Genomic DNA, 27,886 nt, shown 5'->3' with positions numbered 1-27,886 from the left:
TAGCAATCCACTTCCGCTTGTTTGTTTTTTTATTATTTATATCCATGGTTTCAACACTTGAGAAGAACTGATACGATTTCGCTGGTGTTCTTATTCTGTCTTTGAACGCCATGTCTTATAATTACGTGGTAACAGCGCAGAAACCGACGGCAGTCAATGCCTGCATCACCGGTAATTATGTTATTCTTGTTAGCTCGCGCACCAACATGTCGTAGCGACCTCATCCACTAGCATGCTAAGCTCCCGCGCGAGAAGCCAAGCTACAGGCACCTGCAGGCCCCTTGATATTGTTTCGCCAGCAAGTTGATCAAGTCCATTGATAAAGGCTTTGTTCAATTTTGATTAGCCATGCACAGTATGGGACGTGTGGTTCCGCTCGACAGATATCATATAGCTAGCTATCAATTGTCAATCAAGTGAACACAAAATGGCACGAGCCAGTGTGTGCTCCTGCGCAGCCAGGATATTTTGAAGCTAATGCTAGCTATCTTCAGCTGTCTGATGGCAATTTGTTTGCTAGTTAATGTCAGTCAAGTGGATTACTATTACCTTCCTGGTTATCAGTTGGCCAAGAATCTCAGACAGGTTTGAAGCTTCAGTGTTGCTAAATTACGCAGGTAGCAGGCAGGCCACTGCAGTGCCAGTCAATATGTCCACCTAAATAATAAATTGGCAAATGTATAACGTTAGTCATGGACAGTCTGCATAGTTACGAATGTAGGGACATTTACTTAGCCTTTATCTGCCTGCATTTCTTTGATTGCCAATATGATGGCGATAGCTAGCAAACTATTCAATGTATTTTTTTAGGTTAAAATAACTTAATTTAAGGCATTCTGACACTGACTAACAAATACCATATTATTAATTTTAAAATCACACTGTCTATGCAGTGTTGTCACCTTAGTGCATATTTTGTGAGTAAAAATGATCTGCTTAGCTAGAGAAGTATGCCAGTTGTATTGATAGTAGATAGAAAAACAAATACTTGAACTCCAGAAATTAGCATTTTCAATATACAGGAAGGAGATTGGGAAAGAAAGAAAATCTTGCATAGTTAAATAAAAAAAATCTAAGCTGCTTGTCATACAGAAAGCTGGAAGGCACTCCAATAACTACTAATTTAGCTATTAGAAAAAGTTAGTCCGACTGACTAGCCCATCCTCTCTTCCCCAGGCCACTTTACTTCTGCCGAGGACCTGAATCTGCTTATAGCAAAAAACACACGCCTGGAGATCTATGTGGTCACAGCGGAAGGGCTCCGGCCCGTCAAAGAGGTGGGCATGTACGGCAAGATTGCTGTCATGGAGCTCTTCAGGCCAAAGGTGAGTCTACGACTACCTGTATGTTTGTGTGTGCATGTTAGTCATTTCAAAGCTGGGTCACTTTCAGTAGAGAGAACATTTTGAAACAAGGAGGTACTGCCTGAACTTTTATTCCTTTATTTTATTTAACCTTTAACTAGGCAAGTCAGTTAAGAACAAATTCTTATTTGCAATGACAGTCTACACCGGCCAAACCCAGACGACGCTGGGCCAATTGTGCGCCACCCTATGGGACTCCCAATCACGGCCGGTTGTGATACAGCCTGGATTTTAACCAGTGACGCCTCAAGCACCGAGATGCAGTGTCTTAGACCGCTGCACCACTCGGGATCCCAATAAGAACACAGAACTATGTTTCATGTTGCAAAAGGTTACGATGTGCCCCTCTTAACAAGATCCAGGTTTCTTTCTGTAACTGCCATACAAGTTGTAAACATCTGCCGATGCTGAACGTGGACGTATGTTTTCAATGGAGGGGAACCTTTTGCCTGTTTTGACTGCAGGGCGAAAGCAAGGATCTGCTGTTCATTCTCACGGCCAAATACAATGCTTGCATCCTGGAGTACAAACAGAACGGGGAGAGCATCGACATCATCACCCGCGCCCACGGCAACGTGCAGGTAGGATAAAAATAAATATGCACTTAGCCAGTGTCTTTGAGCTATTGATGGAGATCAAGGTATATGTTCTGCAAAACTACAACAGGAATACTCTGCACACTGAAACAATAGGATGCCGTGAAACTCCTCTTACTTGACCAACTTATTTATTTTTGCATAGGACCGCATCGGGCGTCCCTCGGAGACGGGCATCATCGGCATTGTAGACCCTGAGTGCCGCATGATCGGCCTGCGGCTGTACGACGGCCTATTCAAGGTGATCCCGTTGGACCGGGAGAACCGAGAACTCAAGGCCTTCAACATCCGCCTGGAGGAGCTGCAGGTCATCGACGTCCACTTCCTTTACGGCTGTCAGGCGCCCACAGTCTGCTTCATCTATCAGGTAGGGAGGGGAGGAGATAGAATAGGGTGGGGGAGTGACCGGCAGGAAGTGGTGGATGAAAGGGGTACGATGTTGGAGTGGTTGTGTCTATGCATTTATATGGGTTTGTTTTGAGGGAGTGGTTGGGGAGAAATTGAGAAAATGCAAGAGTAGGAATATGATGCTGTTTGAAAGAATATTGGGGATACAGAGGGGATGTGTATTTGAGACAGTAGTGCATGTCCGGTGAAAAGGGGGAAATGTGTGCTTTAGTTAACAGAAATGTTGCGTGAATATCTGCGAGTGTGTCAGTCTGATTTGTTTCTCTGTGTTTATGTGCTGTAGGACCCTCAGGGACGACATGTGAAGACCTACGAGGTGTCGCTGAGGGAGAAGGAGTTCAACAAGGGGCCGTGGAAACAGGAGAATGTGGAGGCTGAGGCTTCTATGGTCATCCCAGGTGAGGAGAGAGAATGTCCAGGCAGGGTTAGACAATGATCGTCGGGGCCCTGGTCCAATCCTCATGAGATTTACTTTATTCTGATGTTCAAAACTCTAACTTAGATTAGTGTTTAAAGATAATTTCCACTGGAACTGCAGCACCCAAGGGTCCTCTTCTACTTTTTCTTCTTATAGCGTATTTGAAGGTGATTCCCTTGTTGGTTGATTTACGTGGTGGTTTATGTATTTGTCTATTTCAGTCCCAGAACCATTTGGAGGCGCTATAATCATTGGACAAGAATCCATCACCTACCACAACGGGGATAAATACTTGGCCATTGCGCCTCCCACCATCAAGGTAAGATCAACCTAAATCAACACAATGCAGAGGCTTTCAACTCTTTTCCAGCATCATGCAGCTTGATAGCAGTGATGAATTGGATATAGAGTGCTGCACTTCTCCAGATGCTCAAAGCACTCTTTACATAGAACAGAGACACACTCCCCTCATACACCACCTCTGCCCCCCCCCCCCCCAAACAGCAAAGCACCATCGTATGTCACAACCGCGTGGACCCCAACGGCTCACGCTACCTGCTGGGGGACATGGAGGGCCGCCTGTTTATGCTGCTGCTAGAGAAGGAGGAGCTGATGGACGGGGCCGTGGTGCTCAAGGACCTCCGCGTCGAGCTGCTCGGAGAGGTATGTGTTGTAGGCCTACTGTCTCCCTCTTTTCTTGTGATCTGTCTCCCTCTCACTGTGTTTCTGGTTTTCTCTTTTGTGTGGTCTCATTTCATTCAACTTCTGTCTTTTGTTCTTCTCTCCATAGAAAGCCTTCTCTCTCGCTCTCTCTGATGCCTCTCTTGCTTTTTCTGTCTCCCTATGATCTCTTTATCTGGCTCAGTCTCATATCTTGCTTTCAATTATTCCTCTTTTGAACTCTCTCTTTCCCTTTTCTCTGCTTCTTTCCTATTTGACATTCACATTACACAACTACGTTTCAATGGCAGAATTATCCTTCAGTGTGTATTGTAAAAAAAAAAAAAATATGTGAGTGTACACCAGGCCCTTTTTGTAAGTTGATAATATGAGATGGGCTGAAGAGTACGGTTGCACATTTTGGGGAATATTCAGAGGTGGAAACTTTCCATGGGAATATATGTGAATTAACAGAAATATAAACAAATGATTACCATTTAAGTGTAGTTGTTTTTTGCTTTGGATATATTTACCATATCATATGGAGACATAAACCTTTTACCTTATCATAAGTAGACATAATTGCAAATGATTAAATCCTTCCAATATAAACAAAACCATTTAGTTACGAATTTAACTTTTAGTTAAATGAGTTGACTTTTCACATGGGATGATTTCACTGAACAACAAAAGAAAGGGAATATTGAATGATCCCCAATGACCCATCGCATCTCCCAAAAACGTTTTCAACATGCATCTGTAAAATGATAGTCTAGAAACTAAATCTTTGGTTGTCTTCCTCTCAGGCTTCCATGTCTTCTCCCTGGACTGCCTCAATGTCCTCCTCTTAAACAGACCCTGAGGCCTCAAGATGGCTCGTTGTCAGGCTCCAAAAGCCTCAAATTTGCCCGACTGGCTACCAATTTTTCAACACTTGTATTTTATCAGCGTGTTGCGTGCTTTGGTGTGTGTGTGTTCCCAAACAAGGACAAGTTGCGCTCTGATGCGGCTGATGTTGGTGGGATTTGGAGGATGATGGAGGCAACAGGGGAAAGAGCCTCAGATCCACAAAGTCCCTTCCACCAGGTGGCTGATGAGATATGTTGGCACGACTGCCATATTGCATCTCCATCCCAAAGCCCTTGCTTGGAAGTGTACTTTGCCAGACTGCCAAGAACCTTGCCCTCATCCAGGCCAAGGTGGCGAGATACGGTAGTGATGACAACATAGGCCTTGTTGATCTCTGCACCAGACAGGATGCTCTTGCCAGCATATTTGGAATCCAACATGTCCACTGTGGCATGTATGGCCTTCAGACCGAAGTCTTCACGCTTTTTGATGTATTTCAGAACTGCAGTTTCCTCTGCTTGGAGCAACAGTGAAGTGGGCAGGGCAGTACAGATTTCTTCTCTTACATCTGCAAGCAGAGTCTTGTCATCAGACAGGATGGCATTGTCTCCCTCAATCCGTGCAATGGCTACTGCTATAGGTTTCAGGAGTTTCGGGCTGCTTACCACTCTCTCCCAAAATACACCATCCAGGAGGATCCTCTTGATGGGGCTGTCCATATCGGCAGACTGTGATATGGCAATTTCTTGGAGCGACTCCTTCCCTTCCAGGAGACTGTCAAACATGACACCACCACCCCAACAGGTGTTGCTGGGCAGCTTCAATGTGCTGCTCTTATTCTTCTCACTTTGCTTGGTGACGTAGATTGCTGCTATAACTTGATGACCCTTCACATACCTAACCATTTCCTTGGCTCTCTTGTAGAGTGTATCCATTGTTTTCAGTGCCATGATGTCCTTGAGGAGCAGATTCAATGCATGAGTAGCAGAGCCAATGGGTGTGATGTGAGGATAAGACTCCTCCACTTTAGACCAAGCAGCCTTCATGTTCGCAGTTTTGTCTGTCACCAGTGCAAATACCTTCTGTGGTCCAAGGTCATTGATGACTGCCGTCAGCTTACCTGCAATGTAGAGACCGGTGTATCTGTTGTCCCTTGTCTGCTCTTGAAGAATACTGGTTGAGGGGTGGAGATGATGTAGTTAATTATTCCTTGCCCACGAACATTTGACCACCCATCAGAGATGATGATTTGCTTGACCTTCACTTGAACTCTGTTGAACTCTGCATCCAGCAAATGAGTACATAAAGCATGTCTGGTTGGAGGGGTGTATGCTGGGCGAAGAACATTCAGAAATCTCTTCCAATACACATTGCCTGCGAGCATCAGAGGTGAACCAGTTGCATACACAGCACGAGCAACACATTCATCAGCATTTCTCTGACTACGTTCCTCCATTGAGTAAAAAAAACTTCTGATTCCAGGAGGACCGTGAGCTGTTGCTATCGATAAGGTGTCTGGTTCATCATTTTTAACTCGAATAGAAGTGGAAGGACTTTTGTCAGAGGTTGCTTGTTGTGAGCACTGAGGGAACTTTACGCACTTGGCCAGATGATTCTGCATATTTGTTGCGTTCTTCACATATGATTTGGCACAGTATTTGCAAATGTACACAGCTTTTCCTTCTACATTAGCTGCAGTGAAATGTCTCCACACATCAGATAGTGCCCGTGGCATTTTCCTGTAAAGGTTTGAAAAAAATGAGTTTAAAAAAGCAACAAATACAATTCCATGTAAAGATGAATAAACTCAGCAAAAAAAGAAACGTCCCTTTTTCAGGACCCTGTCTTTCGAAGATAATTCGAAAAAATCCAAACAACTAAAGAGCTTCATTGTAAAGGGTTTAAACACTGTTTCCCATGCTTGTTCAATGAACCATAAACAATTAATGGACAGGCACCTTTGGAATGGTCGTTAAGACACTAACAGCTTACAGACGGCAGGCAATTAAGGTCAGTCATTAAAACTTAGTACACTAAAGAGGCCTTCCTGCTGACTCTGGAAAAACACCAAAAGAAAGATGCCCAGGGTCCCTGCACATCTGCGTGAACGTGCCTTAGGCATGCTGCAAGGAGGCATGAGGACTGCAGATGTGTCCAGGGAAAAAAATTGCAATGTCTGTACTGTGAGACGCCTAAGACGGCGCTACAGGGAGACAGGACGGACAGCTGATGGTCCTTGCAGTGGCAGACCACGTGTAACAACACCTGCACAGGATCGGTACATCCGAACATCACACCTGCGGGACAGGTACAGGATGGCAACAACAACTGACCGAGTTACACCAGGAACGCACAATCCCTCCATCAGTACTCAGACTGTCCGCAATAGGCTGAGAGAGGCTGGACTGAGGGCTTGTAGGCCTGTTAAGTTTGTTGAAAATAAAAGCAGTTGACAGTGAGAGGACGTTTCTTTTTTTGCTGAGTTTAGTTAAGCAGTTAGATGAAACAACTCCTTTGTAAGATAAATGTTTTAAAATGAAACGTGTGGAAATAGGTGAATTAACACTCCTCAGTTAGCAGGCTCAAGCAAGCTAAAACCCATATGGTAGCAAAAACTAACTAGCAGAAATGAAGTTAGAAATGATTTAAACACACTTTGCTGTAGGCTACTATTTACTAGTTAACAAAACATCCCTTTACAACTCTACTGAAGAGTAATGTCTGTGTGTGACCCTCCCTCCCTTGCAGACGTCCATTGCAGAGTGCTTGACCTACCTAGACAACGGTGTGGTGTTTGTTGGTTCCAGACTGGGCGACTCCCAGTTGGTCAAGGTAAGGTTGGACCGGTCACATAGAAAACACCTCGATGAATGTAACCCCTGGAAAAGTGTTGATTTTTAACAAAGACAAATGAGAAGAAAACAATTCTAGAAAACTGGTTTTACAAGGTGCTTTTTGAGTATGGTAGAGTTTTATAGCACTTGTAGACAACCAAGGGGATGATGGCCATCACTCAGTAATTGAAATGTACAGATCAAACCAGCTTTGAAATTGAACAGTTTAAGAAAGGATAAGCATGCCCCACAATTTTTTCTGTGCTGGGCGGTGGACATCAATAGTCCACTTGTTGTTTATCTAGAGTTGTCCCCCCCCTTTCCAGCTCAATGTGGACAGTAACGACTCGGGGTCGTACGTGGCGGTGATGGAGACCTTCACCAACCTGGGGCCCATCGTGGACATGTGTGTAGTGGACCTGGAGAGACAGGGACAGGGCCAGCTGGTCACCTGTTCTGGAGCATTTAAGGAGGGCTCCCTCAGGATAATCCGGAATGGCATTGGGATCCACGAGCACGCCAGCATCGACCTGCCAGGGATCAAAGGTCAGTAGGATGGCTTCTGGGCCCTCGGAAAAGAGGAGGATGCTGCTCTCTCTGGACCAATACCCAATCGACCCCTAGCCCTTATCCCCCTAGACAGATCTGAAGGAGTTGGATTGGTATAAGCAATATATGGTAGTCTCTCTACCTCTGCTACACTAGAGCTAAATTCAAGCTGGCTTGAATGAAATTCTCAAATTCGAGCTGGGTGGAGGGAAACCCAGGCCAGCGCAGCCCAGTTTTACAACTGGTGCCAGCTCAATTAGAATCCAGGATGGTGACACCATTACTATACAATCACCAAGCTGATCACTGCTGGATGCTGACACATTTAGCTAGCTTGTCTGGGCTTGTTGCTGTTAGCTTGCCCATGGACAAGCAGTACTGCAGTAGTCAGACATGACACGAGTTACCACAATAGCTGGATCCTTCATACATTTTTGTACTACACAAACTTTTATAAGAACACTCAGCCCTAGAATGCTAGCTAGCTAACCCATTTGCTTGCAAATCAGTTGAAACTAACTAGCTAACGTGAGCTAGCAGGAATTTTTGCTGACCAGGTCATATTGAATGCTCGTTAGCTACATCATATCAAACCTGTCTGGTTTGCTTGGTTAGCTAGCTAATAGCCAATGCCATGGCAAGCAAGGTAGGAATTAAGCTAGCTAGCTAGCCTCTTAAAAGTAACGTCCCCATATTATATATTTTTATTCAATTCAGTCTGGTATGAGAACGGTAGCCCCTATCTGCAAAGGCAGGGTGTCTGCGGAAAGCTGAGTATCTTGGCTATTGATCTGTTTCGTAAAATATTTGGTGTGATTTACTACCATATATGGGCATACGAATGTATAAGGGCAGACCGAGCCGATGACCTGATTTCAAGATGGCTGCTACCTACGTTCCGGTTAGCGTTGTGAAGCATAAACAAAATTAACACGGAATGCGTTGATTCACACCGAAAGCTGTGACTCCACAGATCATGAGGATGTATTATTTGTCTGCACGTGACCGTCTGTTATTGATCACCAGCCCCGAGAGTCACACTTTTTATTTTTTAACAACGTTTTCACCAAACCGCAATCATCTTACAATGTAAGCTTCAATTTGGTCTGTGTTTGCGCTATAGCTACGTTAATCCCTAGGTTGGTAGGAACAAATCTAGCCTATTGCCAATGTTATCTGATGTTCAAAAAAACGATATCGTCACATTGAATAATTATAATATAGTCAGGAGTAGGTGTGTTAAACTGAGCCATGTTGGTTTAAAAAGCTGACTCTTCCAAATGAAAAACTGACAGCATTGAATGTCCCCCGAGTGACTGTCTTTGCGCTTAAAAATATGATAAACCCTTGGATATTCCCTGTATGTCCCCCCCCTTCACCACCACAATGTTTGAGAGAGGATGGTGTTGTGGAAAGTTTGTTTTTATAGTGAACAATAACTTTTAGGCACATCCAGTGTGCAAAAACAGTGCAATTACCACATTCGGACACTTTGGAGAGATTGAAAGGACTCTTGAATGTACCCTGGATACCCCATAACACCACCACACTGTTTGGGTGAGGTTGATATGGTAAAAAAAAAAAATATATATATATATATATATTTTTTTATATATATATATTGAACAAATACCATTTTAGGAATTGCAAATATGTAATAGCACTGGAATTATCTAATTTACAGATGTATGCCACTTGGAGAGGTTTAGGGACACTTGGAAACCGTCTCGTGACCACACCAGACACCACTTACTAAAACATCTGCCCATTTCTAGTTGTTAGGTCTATCAATCCCATTTTTTTCCTGATTTTTGTTCACATGTTATGGAAGCCATCTGTGTTTCCAGCTCTGCATCAATAATTCTCTTACAGCTTGTCAATGAAATATTACTTTCAAACAAAAACATGTGTTTTGTGTGTGCTTGTAACTCCTTCTGATAATTTCCTCATGCTATCCCAGATGTCCTCTGTCCAAATATACCATGTTTTGGCTTGTCAGAATCCTGTAATTACACATGAATAACAGTTACTTTTGGGTATGTCTATTAGGTGGAAATCTACATTCTAAGAGGCTAGCCTGTTTAGCTACCTAGCTAACTTCAGCAAGCTAAATACATGGCTCTGGCTGGCACTGGCAGGTGTATGAGATCGTGTTAGTTACAAGATGGTGAGGGTGAATTAAATTCTTCAACATCTTGCTAGCTAGCAATATTAGCGATGCCAACTGCAGTCACATATTGGCTGCCTAGCAACATGACATCATTTCTGAAGGCAGTGGAAATGCAATTTGAGCTAACCCACCAAGGCCAGCCCAACCTGGGTTGACTTCAAAGTGCCAATGGAAATGGGGCTTCAGTGGGATTTTCTCCATATTATTTGCATCTGTCTAATTATTTCTGTTTTCTAGTTTTTGATTGTCGTTTTTTTTTTTATCGTTTATTGTCCCAGGCATCGTCCACATACTCATGAACACGCTGATGAGAAGCAAATTGTTTACTTGGCCAATCAATGAGGCCCAGATGGAGAACGAAAACCTTGAGAAACTGCCGTGGCCCACCAGGACTGTGGGCACGGATCAATCAAGTTACAGCGTTGACTCCTTTCTAGTTCAGGGTCCTGTTCAGTAGGCACCGAAATGGAAGAAAACATACTAAAACCGGGAGGGACTACCTGGACTTAATCCAATAGTAGTCCAAATAAGCTCATTCTTGTTTTCTGTTGCGAAACAATTTGAAACATTTTCTGTTGTTTGTCCTAATGAAACACCACCTAGCTAATAATGCTGCTTGTTTTCTAGTTCTGTTGAACACTGTTTATTTTCCTCCATATTTTTTGTTCTCCTCCCAGGTTTGTGGCCCCTTCGCTCAGAGGCTGGGAGGGAGACAGACGATATGCTGGTCCTGTCTTTCGTGGGCCAGACAAGGTGAGACAACCAGTGGTGGCCTTATAGAAAGGTTCTGCACGTGTTGACCACAATGCAATCACTCCCTGTTCAGTCCAGGGAAGCCTTGCCTAATGCCACAGTATCTCGTTTGTTTGACGAGTTATTGATTTGACACCTATTATAACAAAAGGGAGAATAGACAGATGAAACAAAACATTTTATTTAATTTTAGAGTCAGATATTGTTGACATGGATAGATTTTTACACCAATTGTAACGAGACAAGTTCACAAAGGTTGAAATGATCAAATGCATGAAAAAACTGTTGGTCACTAAATCCAGCGAAAACTAAGACCATGAAAAAATGGCCAGCTGGATCTCCCTCACCTGCTATTACACTTAAACTGATTCACTAAGCTCTGCCCAATATAGTGCTGTCTGGTCAGAACATGTTGAGGCCCATACGCAACACTTGGTCACCACAACACGCAAACATAGGCATAGATGATTCCATTTTAAAGTTGTTTATATTTTTTGTGTGGTTCTAAAAGGGGAAACAATACAATCAATATAATATACTAAGATAAATGTACATATGTAATATAACAATAAGCAGATGAGCAAACTGTGGCATAATATAAACACATGAATGATTCCAATAGTATAGCATCTAGACATCATTAAAGAACATACATGGCCAGAGAAAAGGGGAAACAATACAATCATTATAATATACTAAGATAAATGTACATATGTAATATAACAATAAGCAGATGAGCAAACTGTGGCATAATATAAACATATGAATGATTCCAATAGTATAGCATCTAGACATCATTAAAGAACATACATGGCCAGAGAGATAGATGTACAAGGCCTAAGGCCATGGAGCTTTATAGCTGGCCTGGCTGAGATATTAATTTAGGGCTACTGTGCCTGTGCTGGTGCACAGAAAGAGCTGTAACATTCTGGGAACTTCTAGAATCTGTAGAATGGTACTAGCTACTACACAATTAACACAAGGCTATACATATTGCAAATATAAACATGTATGCATGCTATAGCTGCAATAATATAAACAATGCTAATACAATATTGAGTATGCTAGACGCACTCAAACACACTTGTGGCAATAACAATGATACTACACTTATTGCAATGGGTTCACACAACACTTAGTTAGGAAACGGCATGTGAACAGTTGCTCAGCACTTCCTTCTTCTTGCAACAGAATGTAAACACTTGCTAACTTGAGGTGTCGAGGGCAGTGCCCTGCATTGCGTCCAAGCATCCTTATTGGTTGGGAAAGTCAATCTGATTGGCTTTTAGGCATGTCAAACATTCGGGAGGGCCAGCCTTTTTTACCATGTAAGTTGCCTATTTTCACTGAACAAAAATGCAACATGCAACAAGTTCTAAGATTGTACTGGGTTACAGTTCATGTAAGTTAATCAGTCAATCGAAATGAATTCATTAGGCCCTAATCTATGGATTTCACATGACTGGGAATACAGATATGCATCTGTTGGTCACAGATGCCTTTTAAAAAAAGAGTAGCAACGTGGATCAAAACATTTCTCAGTATCTGGTGTGACCACCATTTGCCTCATGCAGTGCAACACATCTCATTTGCATAGAGTTGATCAGGCTGTTGATAGTGGCCTGTGGAATGTTATCCCACTCAATGGCTGTGCGAAGTTGCTGGATATTGGCGGGAACTGGAACATGCTGTCATACACGTCAATACAGATCATCCCAAACAAGTTCAATGGGTGACATGTCTGGTAAGTGTGCAGGCCATTTTCAGCTTCCTGGAATTGTGTACAGATCCTTGCGACATGGGGCCGTACATTACCATGCTGTAACATGAGATGATGGCGGTGGTTGAATGCAGGGCTCGACATTAAGTTTTGTCTGCTTGTCCGGGGTAAGTAAAATAGTCTGACAACCAGAATGTAGATTTCCAAATGGACAAGTTGAAAAACCACAACATCAAACAATTACTCCGATCAGAATTGGATCAGGCAGATTGGTTGACATTCTGAGTAAATTACCTATATTCCTATTTGCTATATCCCATTTCAATTGTTATATTTACACAAAGCAAGAGAATAATATATATTTGACTTGGCCTATTAAGCCAATCTTTCAGTTTAATGGATGCTCAATTTCATGATCAAACAAGGAAAGCCTAGGACTCTGTTAGATTCAATCTCAAAGTTAAGTTGTTTTTGAATAACCCAAAAACATGGGAGGCCTAAGGTAATAATGAGAGAAGAAACAAAAGCAAGATATAAAAATCAAATGAAATTTGACCAAACCTTACAGTTGATGCATCCTTCCTTGCCATTGCGAACCAAACGACCAAAAGCCTTATCTTACTAACTGAAAAAACATAACTTTAATTTGTCTTAATGCTTTTATGAGTATTTTCTAAGCTTTTCTAATGAAGTGTTTAATGTCCTAAAGTTTGCAGCTTTTAAAATGGGAATAATTATCAAAGTTGGAGTCTATGCTATTATCATTCACAGATTTATTTTGAATGACATATTTTAGGCCACAAGAAGTGACATTGAGCAAACAATACCAAGATGGAGAAATCAAATGAGGAATCAAAAGAACTTAGGCTACAGCTGAGGAATGCTAATGAAGGAAATGGGTAGTTGGCCGATGGCCGTTTCTGTATTATTCTAGCAATGTGCAACCTACTACAACACGTATAGTAGCTTAGGCCTAATAAGAGAAGGATAAGGGGGAAAATGGGAATACGTTTATAATTATCAAGTCGAGGACAGCAGAGTTGCTCTGCAGCCCACGATGATTTGCAACTCGGCACAAGACCGCACAGCCAGCGATGCACTTTGACTGTCACTCGCGCCATCTGTGAGCTTCGGCACAGACAGGCCTAAGCTAATACACATCTCTTTCGTGCCACAGCTCCCCCAGAGTGGAATAAGCTATTCGAAAAGATTTGAGTCCACTAAATATATTTGATCAATGTCATGATTCCTCTCATCCCTCCTGTAGCATGCCAGCCAAATGCGTAGCAGTCACTTTTTTTGTTGTACCTTTTTTGTATGTTATTTTGGATTACTGCTAGGGAAGGATAACATTGTCTATGGGCCAGCGCATAAAATTATTTCAGATCCCTCCTATGTACGTCACTTATTTCAGTCACCCTTTTGGCCGATGGTGTTCCGGACCTTTTTTTGTTGTTGGGATAAGTGACTTCAGCTTTTCAACAAGTAAAAAAATATGTCCTACTTGTCCAAAGGACAAGTGACGACACATTTTTATGTCAAGCCCTGGAATGGCATGACAATGGGCTTCGGGATCTTGTCAAGGTATCTCTGCATTCAAATTGCCAACGATAAAATGCAATTGTGTTCATTGTCCGTAGCTTATGCATGTCCATATCATAACCCCACCGCCACCATGGGGCACTCTGTTCACAAAGTTGACATCAGCAAACCGCTTGCCCACATGTCGCCATACACGCTATCTGCCCGGTACACTTGAAACCGGGATTCATCCGTGAAGAGCACACGTCCACAGCAAGCCAGTGGCCATCGAAGGTGAGCATTGCCCACTGAAGTCTGTTACGACACCGAACTGCGGTCAGGTCAAGATCCTGATGAGGACGACAAACACGCACATCAGCTTCCCTAAGACGGTTTCTGACAGTTTGTGCAGAAATTGTTCGGTTGCGCAAACCCACAGTTTCATTAGCTGTCCGGGTGGCTCGTCTCAGACTATCCCGCAGGTGAAGAAGCCAGATGTGCAGGTCCTGCGCTGGTGTCGTTACACGTAGTCTGCCGTTGTGAGGCCGGTTGGACCTTCTCTTAAAATTGCGGAGGCGGCTTACGGTAGAGAAATGATCTGGTTATAGCTCTGGTGAACGTTATAAATTTGTGCACATTTGGGAGAAATAAGCTTTTTGTGCATATTAAACATTTCTGGGATCTTTTATTTCACCTCATGAAACATGGTACCAACACTTTTTACATGTTGAGTTTATATTGTTGTTCAGTATACAAGTCGTTCCGTGTTTGTGTATGTCCTCAGGGTGCTGATGCTAAGCGGGGAGGAGGTGGAGGAGACTGAGCTGCCTGGCTTTGTGGACAACCTGCAGACCTTCTACTGTGGCAACGTTGCCCACCAGCAGCTCATCCAGGTATGCACAAACGCGCGCACACACTAGTGATGAGGGAAAAAAATCTGTAGTTACATATTGGGATATTATTTTTGACGATATATGGTGTAGTTTTGACTATCGCAATATTTTTGCACTAATTGGCTGCACCTGCACCAAAACTAATTTATTTCCATGACATTAAAATGTTTCTCATGGCTCTCTTATCCCTCTGCGGCAGACATATGGTGAGCAATATGTTTGGAACATCGAATCGCAGTACAATCGCAGTATTGAATCCCAATACATACACAGTGCCTTCAGAAAATATGTATACCCCTTGACTTATTCCACATTTTGTTCTTACAGCCTGAATCAAAAATTGTTTTTTTCAACCAGCCACAGACAATACCCTATAACGACAGTGAAAACATATCTTACATTTTTGGGGCAAATTTATTGAAAATTAAATATGTAAATTAGATATTTCTGTAAGTATTCAGCCTCCTGAGTCATAACTTCGTAGAAGCACCTTTGGCGGCGATTTAAAGCTTTAAGTCATCTTGGGTATGTCTATCAGCTTTGCACATCTGGATTTGGGGATCCATGCTGGCTGTAAAAATGGTGTTGTCCTAAAGTTAGGGGCTTTCAAAAATGACAAGAATGAAAATCTACAGCCTCTACTATTCTCAATCACAGCTTTATGAGAGATGTGACAAAAAAGTTATTGATCTATTATTTTGAGGCAAATAAAGCGATTGTAATCCAGTTCTGAAGACTGTAGACTGCTTCTGTCCAGGCCGTGATGTAGGACAATAAACTAGCTCACTACGGTAAGACAGCCTGTTCCTCATCAGACAGTCACTGCTCCATCATGTGCGTCTGCCACACACACGCACACACACACCTGTGCCACACACATACATGCACACGCATACAAGGGTGCCAATGCACTTTTTCAATGGAGCAGAATATGTTTTCCTTCTCTGCAAAACTGATTTTAATGGCTGTTTTTACCCGGTGGGCACCTGACACTTACCACAGGTGAGATAAATTGCACGTAAACAAGAATCACTTGCCTTAAACCAAATTCATTTTTATTTTTATGTGCAGTTGTAAATCAAACAAATACACATGCGAACACAAAGTTTTCAAATAGTGAATCGTGCCAATATGTGGTGTGAATATGTGTGTGTGTGTGTGTGTGTGTGATTCAGATCACGTCGGGCGGTGTGCGTCTGGTAATGCAGGACAGCAAGGCCCTGGTGTCTGAGTGGAAGGAGCCGCAGGGCCGGAACATCAGCGTGGCCGCATGTAACTCCTCACAGGTGGTGCTGGCCGTGGGCCGAGCCCTCTACTATCTCCAGATCCTCTCTGGAGAACTCAAACAGATCAGGTACACACAACTCAAATCCAGTTCAACTTTATTTACAGTGTTGTTAAACACCACCTGAGACTTGATGAGCCCCAGGCCAACTGAATTGTAGCTTTAAGTATGAATAAAAATTCAATCAACAGAAGAAATGACGAACACAGTTCCTTCAGAAAGTATTCATACCACTTGACTTATTCCACATGTTGTTACAGCCTGAATTTAAAATGGATACAATTTATGGGATAATTGTGTGTAAATTGATCTACACACAATACCCCATAATGACAGTGAAAACATTTTCGTATAATTTTTTTGAAAATGAGCTATAAGTAAGTAAAAGTAATTCACACCCCAGAGTTGATAGTTTGTAGAAGCACCTTTGGCAATGATTACAGCTGTGAGTTTGTCTGGGTAAGTCTCTAAGAGCTTTGCATGCCTGGATTGAGCAACATCTACCCATTTTAATATTGTCTAAATTATTCAAGCTCTGTCAGATTGGTTGTTGATCGTTGCTAGACAAAAATGTTCAGGTCTTGCCATAGATTTTCAAGTGGATTTAAGTCAACTGTAACTTGGCCACTCAGGAACATTCACACATGGCAGCATCATGCTGTGGGGATGTTTTTCAGCAGCAGGGACTGGGAGACTAGTCATGATCGAGGGGAAAGATGAACGGAGCAAAGTACAGAGATCCTTGGTTAAAACCTGCTCTAGAGTGCTCAGGACCTCAGACTGGGGCGAAGGTTCACCTTCCAACAGGACAACGATCCTAAGTACACAGACAAGACAACGCAGGAGGTGCTTCGGGACAAGTCTCAATGTCCTTGAGTGGCCTTGCCAAAGCCCAGACTTGAACCAGATTGAACATCTCTGGGGAAACCTGGAAATAGCTGTGCAGCGACACTCCTCACCCAACTTGACAGGGCTTGAGAGGATCTGCAGAGAAGAATGGGAGAAACTCCCCAAATACAGGTGTGCCAAGCTTGTGGCGTCATACCCAAGAAGACTCGAGACTGTAATCCCTGCCAAAGGTGCTTCAACAAAGTACTGAGTAAAGGGTCTGAATACTTATCTAAATGTGATATTTCAGTTTTTTTTTTATTATAAATTTGCCAACATTTCTAAAAACCTGTTTTTGCTTTGTCATTATAGGGTATTATTTGTAGATTGAGGGGAAACAAACCATTTGATGCATTTTAGAATAAGGTTGTAATGTAGCATAATGTGGAAAAAGTGAAGGGGTCTGAATACTTTCCGAATGCACTGTATGTACACAAACGCACCACTTAGAACCCAGTTGGAGTCAGCTCTACAGGCCATCACCATGCCTGAGCTTGTCTTACACTGCTCTCTAAGGAACGCTCTACTAATGTGGTCTGGTTCAGTAAACACTGTTTAAGTGACTGATGCTGAGCTGTAGCAAAAGCTTTGCCTTTTTGAGAGTGGGCTGTACCAACACACACACACCCACTGGGGCAAAACGAATATCAATTAAGTAAATCTTGGCTGCACAACGTTAAGTGCTTTGAGCACCTTTTAAATGCACTTCATAAATCCAATCCCATATGGGGGTGTTGTGACATACCCAATGGGTTGGAGGATTCTCTTCATCACTCATCTTGAAAAAAAACCTATACTAAAAACGTGTAAGTCAATCAATCCGTCATCATTAACACATTGGGAAAGTCCAATGATTTCTTATTGAAATGCCATGGGGCGACCGAGGAAAAACAAATTGGGACAATTTAAGGCGCTGTGGCAAACAATAACGCAGACACTAGGGATGTGGGTGTGAGCATGCCCGTCGAGGTGTAGTCATTGTTTGTGTGCGTCTGTTAAGGTGTTCATATTAGGACAATAAAATAAATACATATGTATCAAATGTGTTCTATAGTTTTTAGTGTTTAAAAGAAAAAATGTTTTATATTTAAAACATTTATCCAATCTCATGCCGTTCTGTCTGTCCCCCCTCAGCACGGTGGAGATGGAGCATGAGGTGGCCTGCCTAGACATCACGCCCCTGGGGGAGGGCGGAGAGTCACCCCTCTGCGCCGTGGGCCTGTGGACGGACATATCGGCACGGGTCCTCAAGCTGCCCTGCTTCACCGCCCTGCACAAGGAGATGCTCGGAGGAGGTGAGAGGGGGATGGAGATTCAAGTGTACTAAAGGGATAGTGCAGGTGGGATGGATAGACGGAGCAACTGATTTGTGCCTTTGTGTAGCCAGGTAAGTCTGTGTAACTTTGAGAAAAAGCTAATTTCTGCTGGGGATTGGCACGAGTACTCGGTTCAAGGTTTTGTATATGGTGACTATTAATCGACAACATTTTTATAAATGCAACTATTTAGCAGGTAAATTGTATATAAGCACTGACGGTGTTTGTTTGGAGTCTGTCAGTGAAAATATTAGTTTAGTTTTTAGTTGAGTATTAAAACAAATAGTAATTGGAGCAACTGTTATCGCAGCCCCCATTTCACGCTAACATGCAAGTACCCGAGTATGCTAAATTATTTTCCAGTGTACTCGAACATAGACATACTTTCAAATGCCCATCCCTAATGTCCGCCCACTGTTTTGTTGCTCCCAACGTGTTCTTTTAATAAAGCTTCTGTAAAATCAACATTTTATTAAAAATATCATGATTGGGAGCTGCAAAAAAGAATCGGCACACATTCCCTTTTTTCTCTGTATTGGACATTCTCTTTGTGTCCTCCTGTTATCATTTTTGGATGTGTTTATAAACCCCTCCTATTCAAAGCCTGTGTAACTTGTCCATGAAAGGGGAGGGAATCCTAAGGGACAGAAGCACTCTATTGCTGGTTCCACACATCCTAGATCCATTTGCGATGTTGCACAACCATGTGGAAGATGTTGTGACCTAGCTGTCAATACTTTTCTTAATTGCCCCTCGGGAGATGAATCATAGAGTTGTTTTGACAGTGGGATTCTGCTCCTGTTCCAAAGCTTTTCACACATTTGACGTGTTTGTGTGTGTGTGTGTACAGAAATTATCCCTCGCTCCATCCTGATGACGACGTTCGAGGGCGGCTACTACCTGCTGTGTGCCCTGGGAGACGGCGCGCTCTTCTACTTCGGCCTGGATCTGACTACAGGTCAGGCTGCTGGAGCAACACATACTGCCTGTTGCCTTTTTGATTGAGTCACATTTGAATAAACATTCCAGACAGTTAACTGCGCCATCATGCCAGTTATTGATGGAACAAATTAGGTTAGGATATGTCAAATAGGCCTGTTCATTGTCTCAACGGCTGCAGTTCGATTCTGTTTCAGGATTCTCAAAATGTATTGAAAATGTCTAACTCGTCATTGGAAATACAATGAGTGTACAAAACATGAGGAACATCTTCCTAATATTGAGTTGCAGCCCTTTATGCCCTTAGAACAGCCTCAGTTGGTCGGGACTACAAGGTATGGAAAGCTTTCCACAGGGATGCTGGCCCATGTTGACTCCAATGCTTCCCACAGTTGTGTCAAGTTGGCTGAATGTCCATTCTTGATACACACGGGAAACTGTTTAGTGTGAAAAACCCGGTAGTGTTTCTGTTCTTGACTCACTCAAACCAGTGTGGTTGGCACCTACTACCATACCCCATTCAAAGGCACTGTAATATTCTGTCGGTCCCATTCACCGTCTGAATGGCACTAATACACAATCCCCTTCGTGTACGCTGATTGAAGTGGATTTAACAGTTGACATCAGTAAGGGATTCACCTGGTCAGTGTGTCATGGAAAGAGCAGGTGTTCCTAATGTTATTGACACTCAGGGTATATTGAAAATGGAAAAAGATTTGGATTGGAATTGCCGCTTATCTCCTGAATAGACTGAATTGAAAGTGCACTTAATCCTGGCAGGTTGGCAAACTTATTGTTAAACTGTTGGCATTGACCCTGTTGTGTTGCCAACAGGCGTGCTGAGCGAGCGTAAGAAGGTGACTTTGGGCACCCAGCCCACGGTGCTGAGGACCTTCCGCTCCCTGTCCACCTCCAACGTGTTTGCCTGCTCCGACCGGCCCACCGTCATCTACTCCTCCAACCACAAGCTGGTCTTCTCCAATGTCAACCTCAAGGAGGTCAACTACATGTGTCCGCTCAACTCCGAGGGCTACCCCGACAGGTTAGTCAGTCACGCGCGTCTCAATAGTCCAAAGTGGCATCCTTAGCACGTCTTCTCCATTTGGACTGATGTGAGACGAATTCAACAGGTTTAAGCGGAAACCTTTTTTTCCCCCTGTCACCTGTCCTTTGTTTTCAGACCAGTGCAAGTGGTGGAGAGGAGACTAAGAATTCCGTTGTGGTTATTTTTCTCGTTCAAGGACTCTAAAGAAAGAACATGAATGATTCCAAAGCTAGAAATAATATGCAACTTATGTGTTGTTGGGGTGTGGTTGTAACCTGTGTTTCTGTGTCTTTGACAGTCTGGCTCTGGCCAACAACAGCACTCTCACCATCGGGACCATCGACGAGATCCAGAAGCTCCACATTCGCACGGTTCCCCTCTACGAGTCTCCCAGGTAAGAGGGAACAACCCCAGTCGAAATAGTTCAACAGATTAGAAGTATATCTATCCAATGGATTTACCCTCAGGTAAATCAAGAGCAACACATTTCTTTATTTACATTTCTTTGTTTTCTTTTTACTCTTTCCTCTCTCTCACTCCCCCCTTCAATCTCTCCACTTTATTCTCCCTTCTCGCTCCCTCCCTCTCTCAGGAGAATCTGTTACCAGGAAGTGTCTCAGTGTTTCGGGGTGCTGTCCAGCCGCGTGGAGATGCAGGACGCCAGCGGGACGACTGCAGCGGTGCGCCCCAGCGCTAGCACTCAGGTAGCTGCACACCATCTGGTATTTCACTGTACCACTGCCAAGATCTCCTATTCTGTGCGCGTATTCATAAATATTCTCAGAATAGGAGTGCTGATCAAGACCTTTTGAATATGGGCCCTGAGCCTTGTTTCCCGTATTCAACGGTTTTCATGATGCATCGTGACTTAAGTGCAACTGCGTGTTTTGTGGAAGAACAGTCCAGAAATATCTGTGAACTTCGCTCTATATGAGCTAAAGCATCAGCATCCAGAGTTACTGTATTTTATTTAGCAGTTTTTAGTGCAATTATGTTTTTTTGGGGGGGGAATGCCTTGATTGCTAGTAATGCACATCGCTTGGCTGACAATGTGTCCAGATGACTTAGTTTAATCTAGGTTTATTGCACATAATGACTAAAAATAAGAAGGGCGAAAAAAATATTATTTACAACACTTTTCCCCTAGCCTTGTGGTGGTTCATAGTCTGGGTTTTCATATCTCCTCTCCCTACCTCTCCCCAGGCTCTGTCTAGCAGTGTGAGCTCCAGTAAGCTGTTCCCCAGCAGCACCTCCCCACACGAGACCTCCTTCGGGGAGGAGGTGGAGGTGCACAGCCTCCTGGTGGTCGACCAACACACCTTCGAAGGTCAGTTCCCCCTTAAAACCGTCTTGATTAAAGAGAATATTCAAAGTGAATTATGTGATCTGTTACTGGTGATTCTACTGGTGATTGGTAAGCTGGTGATTGTACTCTTGAGGAGTACACAGAATTCTCACCTTTTTGTGGTGATTTGTCCTCAATACCGTGATTTTCACGTGTTCATCCTCACAGTGCTCCACGCCCACCAGTTCCTCCAGAGTGAGTACGCCCTCAGCATGGTGTCCTGCCGCCTGGGCAGGGACCCCGCGGTCTACTTTATCGTTGGCACAGCGATGGTCTACCCAGAGGAGGCGGAGCCCAAGCAAGGCCGCATCATCGTCTTCCACTACACTGACGGTTAGGACAAACGTTTTCTTCCATTCTCATTGTTCTCGCTCACTCTTTCCCATCATTCTTCTCCTGTTGTTTTTTCACCCCCCCCCCCTCTTTCGTATCTTCCTGTTTTTTTCTCACACTTTCTTCTACAGTCTCTCTTTCTTCCCCTCATCTTTTTCTCTCTTTCTCACTCACCTTTCCATGCCTCTTCCTCCCTTGACAGTGCCTGATGGCACCTTCCTATCGATAATCATCTCCGTCGTGAAGACTGATGACTCCGAGTGAACAGATGCTGTGAATACTGTATCAGAGAGCGATAACACTAGCCTGAAAACCAAACTGGTGTGCTGCAATTCACCATTTGTTTAAAAGAATTGCCTGGAATCCAAACCGTTTAAGCTCAGTTTCACCATTCTTTCACAGTGAAACAAATGGTTAAACAAAACATATCCGTTTGGATTTAAGGCTACTGTAACATCAGACTGTGTTATTTCTCTTCTTCTGTGCAGGTAAGCTGCAGACGGTTGCAGAGAAGGAGGTGAAGGGAGCCGTCTACTCCATGGTGGAGTTCAATGGTAAACTACTGGCCAGCATCAACAGCACAGTGAGTACTTTTGATGGTTTGAAAATATTTTAATTTTTTTTTAAAGCCAGCTCCTATTTTACAAGCTATAGTTGTAGATACTCACATGGAGGGACATTTTTACATCCACTTAAATTAAAACTTTCACTTTGTCTCTCATTGCCGTTAATGCATCACTACGGGAATATTTGATTTAAGTGAGTCGGGTACTTTCGCCCCATGGTACTTGGCATAAAAAAAAAGTAAGAAAATTAAAGGAGACATTCCGCAGGTTAAGTTTATTTCTCAATCCTGACTTTAAAATTGGTTTAAAAAAAAAAAACTTTGTTGCTGCCTTGTCAAATTCAGTGCTTCCTCTACAATGGACCGTACTGGCCATAACAGCTGCCACAGTGAAACTGTAGTTATCGGACTCTCAACCATACGGAATGAGTGTTGGGAGTAAACTTGAACTACAGAGAATTTAGTTGATTTATGTTTATCCAGTAGTATTCTTTCAAATGGAACGTTGGAATCGGAAGGAACGTTGACTGGGTTATTTCTTGTAATTGCGTGATTGGTGCTTTCGAGTCCTTGTTACTCCAAAGCTCCTCAACAATTGTGAATGTCAATATCAACGCATCATCAATGTGCGCCCGCCCCAGGTGCGTCTGTACGAGTGGACCGCTGAGAAGGAGCTGAGGACAGAGTGTAACCACTACAACAACATCATGGCTCTCTACCTAAAGACCAAAGGAGACTTCATCTTGGTGGGAGACCTGATGAGGTCTGTACTGCTGCTGGCCTATAAACCCATGGAGGGCAACTTTGAGGAGGTAAGGAATGATGCTAAGAGAGGCCCTGCCAGTGTTCCAATTCTCCACCCTTTTTCCCTAAGAGGATGGGGGATGTGCTCAGTGCCACACTTCGAGGAGGGTGTAGAATTGGAACACAGACTGGGTACAGACTTTATAAGGTCTAAATGACTATTTGTTTTGGTTTTGTTCCTATACAGGTTTCCCACTTGAAATACAGCATTCTCCAAAATATAGATTTGAATGCTTTTATTTTGTCGCACTCATTTCTCATGGGCTATATCGAGGAGGATTCAACACCATACACTTGCAATGAATAAAAACTTGAGTGATGAGTTGGAACCATTGTTTGATCAAAAATTGCACCTCTCGGCTTAATAAAGTTTATTGAATGGAATTGAGCCGCTGGTGATACGCCTGCTTTCCCCCTGTCACTCTTCTCAGATCGCCCGTGACTTCAATCCCAACTGGATGAGTGCTGTGGAGATCCTGGACGATGACAACTTCCTGGGGGCGGAGAATGCCTTCAACCTCTTTGTTTGTCAAAAAGACAGGTGAGGTGGAATCTGACCTCTTTCTAGAATCATCTCACCTCGGAAGGAAGGAGGAGGCAAATAAATAGTATGCATAGAATCGCCGAAGGACTAAATGAGATGGAGCCCGGCCTAGATATGTCCTCCATAAGCCGTGTACTTAATCATCCATGATCACTGAATTCCATTGACCTTAATCTTTCTCTCAGATGTTTGTTGATGCCACCGTTTCTCTCTTTTGTTTTCAGTCATCAAATTTGCGTTCTATCACTGTACCTTTCTTATTTCTTACTAACTCTTCCCTCACGCGCTTGTTTTTTTCTTACTCATTACCTGTCATCTACATCTATTGCTTTTCCCATTTGTCTTTTTCTGCCTGCCTCTGTATCGTTCGCTTTATCCCTGCCACTTTCTCTCAATTATAATAAATTCAATGATACTTTATTGGTATGCAGCAAATGGGTACACATTGCCAAAGCAGAAATGTATAAATAAATGAGTACAATGATTAGAATCAAAAATAAACATTTTGTGCCATCTCTGAAATGTAGCTTTTTTAGAACGAAATAAATGGGTACACATTGCCAAAACATGAAATAATTTGGACCAAACATAGAAGTTGAGCTCTCTCCCTCCCTCTCTCCCTTGGCAGCGCGGCCACTACAGACGAGGAGCGACAACACCTTCAGGAGGTGGGCGTGTTCCACCTGGGGGAGTTTGTCAATGTCTTCTCCCATGGGTCACTGGTGCTGCAGAACCTGGGCGAGAGCTCCACCCCCACGCAGGGCTCCGTGCTCTTTGGCACCGTCAACGGCATGATCGGTAATGGCCCCCACTGCCACACTCCATGGGTGTATTCACTAGAAACCAAATGAGACGAAACAGGGAGGGCCTAACCTGAATTTGTCATATAAGAAACGCTTGTTTTTTTTCTGTTGCAAAATGTTTTTCTATGGTTTGTTTGCGGTAATGAATACACACCAGGGTCGTAGAGCATGCAGTAGCACAAAACATTTTGTGACCGCAAGAGAGAGATCTGTGTTCTTGTTGGACATGTTTCTGTAGCAGCATTTGGGTTTCAAAATGTTGTTTTTCTGGTGCCTAGTGAACCAGTACTGATGCTGGTTTCAAGGTCCTGAATGCCCTCGTGTCTTTTTTTTTTTAGGCTATGTAATGTTAGTGTAGCAGTCTGCTCTACAGATTTTCCTCAACTACATAAGCACCCATTTTAAGGATGAGGTGGGGAGCAGTGGAGAGGGGATGAAAGTCATTTCCAAGTGACTGTCCAAAATCCAAGTCACGTTCCTTTCTCCATTTCTTTCATAGCTGTGTTAATAAAGAATGGGGAATGATGCTTTGAGTGTTCAGTGAATTCTGCAATGACTATCATTTCACTGAGGCACCTTCACAATTCTGCTGAAAGCTTTTCCTGGTTACGAAAGCCCTTTCTCTGAGTAAGCACCTCTGGTCATTTCCGGTTGACTTCTAATGAGAAATGAAGCAAAAATATATACAGGCTCTTCTAAAGAAGTGAAAATGTATTAGTCCCCTGCAAAAAGCTGCACAACATTTGTGTTTGTGGACATCATGTTCGGTAGGCACAAATTGGAGAGAGAAAATTGTTTCACTTTCCCTCAGTCAGACAACCCACACTCAAATTCCCTCTCAGCTTTCATCTTTTCTCCTTCACTAGGTATGAGTGGCGAGCATATGGCTCTGCATACCTCATCCATTTCGGTTCTCCTTTTTATTTTCTCCCATAAATGACAAGCCATCTGTCTTATGTCTCCAGGTCTTGTGACCTCTCTATCCGAGGGCTGGTACAGCCTGCTGCTGGACCTGCAGAACCGACTCAACAAGGTCATCAAGAGCGTGGGCAAGATCGAGCACAGCTTATATCCTTTCCTTTTGGTTTGGGGGGGGGATCACATTGAAAGTGCCTTTTTCAGAACTGGTGAGCATCACTGGTGGCAAAACTTTGATGTGGCTGTAAGAATGGTAATGATTGTCATAACATGCCTAGCCCGGATATGAATGAATGACAAGGCGCCGTGTTTTACCATGTCGTGTGAATGAAGCGACGACCTGAAGTTGACATGTAGTCGTGTGTATGTGACACGACTGCCTGTCACCCATATAAGATGGGACGGTGGTTGATTACAGGGGGAGTCACAGGGAATAATCAATATGGTTGTGACGGTCATGGGATTTTGGATAGCGGTAATTGGCCAGCCAAATGACCGCAGTCACTGTAATAACCTCCTCCACTCCTGACTGCATGTGCTGCCATAAAAATAGAACGGGTCTCCCAATACAAGTCAATGATGGCATAATGGGTGGATTTGGGTCCATTGCGAGGCGCAAAGCAGGAAGTGTACCCATCAGTATGTGCTGTGATTTGCTGATTCAACTGACATTACAAAAAATGCGTTCCAATTGCATGAACCACATCAGTTAACATAAAAAGAATCTACATTACCATGGAAATTATTGCATCACAATACCAGGCAGTCCTGAGTGGCGCAGTGGTCAAAAGGTTCGATCCCAGGATGTGTCACAGCCGGGAGACATTGGCGCAATTGGGTCAGAGATGTCCGTGGTAGGGGGGGTGTTTGGCCGGGGGGCTTTCCATGGCTCGTCGCGCTCCAGTGCCTCCTTGTGGCAGGGCCGGCACATGCAAGCGGACTTCGGTCATCAGTCGAACGGTGTTTCTTCCAACCCATTGGTGCAGCTGACTTACGGTTTAAGCGAGCAGTGTGATAAGTGGCGCAGGTCATGTTTTGGAGGACGCATGACTCAACATTCTCCTCTTCCGAGCCCATTGGGGAGTTGCAGCGACGAGCCAAAGATAGTAATTCGGGGAGAGAAAATGGGGTAAAAAAAAAAGAAGCTTGTGGCCATACCACCCTGGACTCATCTGATCTCAATAGCAGTGCATGTGCTCATATTTTATTCCTCAAAAGGACAGAGTTCCCTGTAAGAGGAGTGGCTTTGCTGTAGGGGTATGTGTGTGTGTGTGTGTGTGTGTGTGTGTGTGTGTGTGTGTTATTTGTCTTCCTTGACTTGGTGGCACCTGGAGGTCCTTCCATACAGAGCGTAAGACTGAGCAGGCCACGGGCTTCATCGACGGGGACCTCATCGAGAGCTTCCTGGACCTGGGCCGCGCCAAGATGCAGGAAGTGGTCAGCACGCTACAGGTACCAACGCACATGCACGCTCTCTGAAGCACACGCATTCATGCTCTCAACACACACACACACACACACACACACACACACACACACACACACACACACACACACACACACACACACACACTCATTCACTCGCTCTCTCATACACCCACTAGCTCGCTCGCTCGCACTTTTTGGACTGCAGTGACACTTAATAAAGGTACCACTCAGCTACATGTGTCCCATAGCTGTGCGGGCCAATCCAAACTGCTGGAACAGTGAGCTGACGTAACACCCCCTTCTGCGTTTCAGATTGACGACGGCAGCGGCATGAAGCGCGAGGCCACCGTGGACGAGGTCATAAAGATTGTGGAGGAGCTGACAAGGATCCACTAGAGGGGGAACCGGGGGGGGCTAGGGCTCTGTAAATACTTATAAATAAATTAAAAGGTGTTTGCATGACCGTCCTCCAGACTTCAAATGAGTTGACACAGTTTTTTTTTTAAATCTGATCCCAGACGGGCCACATCAATACTTCACAGGTGCTTGGATAAACAAAATGGCCTGTCAACCATAACGAAGATGACGAACAAAGGGACTGGTCAGAAAGCCATAAGTTATGGAAGAGGGGGAGGAGGGGGGGGGGTGGCCAGATCACTGCAGTGCAAGGACGGGGAGAGATGACTTGTGGATTTGACAGGGATCCACTAAAGTAGGAATGATTGAAGTCTGGAGAGAACATGAGTAAAAGAGAAGGAAGGAATGGGTGGAAAATGATACATTAGCTGTTTTGTCTGCCATTTCTCCAAATAAAGGTTGCTTTAGTACTGTGTACCTCTGCGTTCGGGTCTTTGTGTTTCATGAATGGTGCACCATTCATCTTTCCACTGAGTGATGATATTCAGTTGGTTTTGGGGTTTCAAAGCATGTCAAGTCTT

General features: G+C 43.7%; 1 protein-coding gene and 1 non-coding gene across 2 annotated transcripts; both read left to right on the top strand.

Moving 5' to 3' along the window:
* Positions 1–48: 48 nt before the first annotated feature.
* ddb1 (DNA damage-binding protein 1) lies at positions 49–27,780 on the top strand. The gene is given in 26 exon segments (NM_001165380.1): positions 49–171; positions 1,177–1,325; positions 1,829–1,945; positions 2,106–2,327; positions 2,652–2,766; positions 3,008–3,105; positions 3,291–3,449; positions 7,044–7,127; positions 7,456–7,675; positions 10,526–10,601; positions 14,627–14,735; positions 15,911–16,089; positions 18,043–18,203; positions 19,075–19,182; positions 19,998–20,205; positions 20,507–20,602; positions 20,801–20,912; positions 21,412–21,535; positions 21,722–21,886; positions 22,375–22,469; positions 23,093–23,263; positions 23,687–23,796; positions 24,428–24,597; positions 25,568–25,670; positions 26,849–26,972; positions 27,261–27,780. Coding segments are annotated over 26 exon segments (3,420 nt in total). The 5' UTR covers positions 49–110; the 3' UTR covers positions 27,345–27,780.
* Positions 22,777–22,912, top strand: LOC123730863 (small nucleolar RNA SNORA5). Its single transcript, XR_006762314.1, has one exon. It is a non-coding gene; the product is annotated as a small nucleolar RNA SNORA5 (small nucleolar RNA).
* Positions 27,781–27,886: the final 106 nt, after the last annotated feature.

This window comes from Salmo salar, chromosome ssa26 (assembly GCF_905237065.1).
Source record: "Salmo salar chromosome ssa26, Ssal_v3.1, whole genome shotgun sequence".
Lineage (NCBI taxonomy): Eukaryota > Metazoa > Chordata > Actinopteri > Salmoniformes > Salmonidae > Salmo > Salmo salar.
The sequence above is the reverse complement of the archived record's forward strand: the minus strand, read 5'-3'. Positions and strand labels throughout refer to the sequence as shown.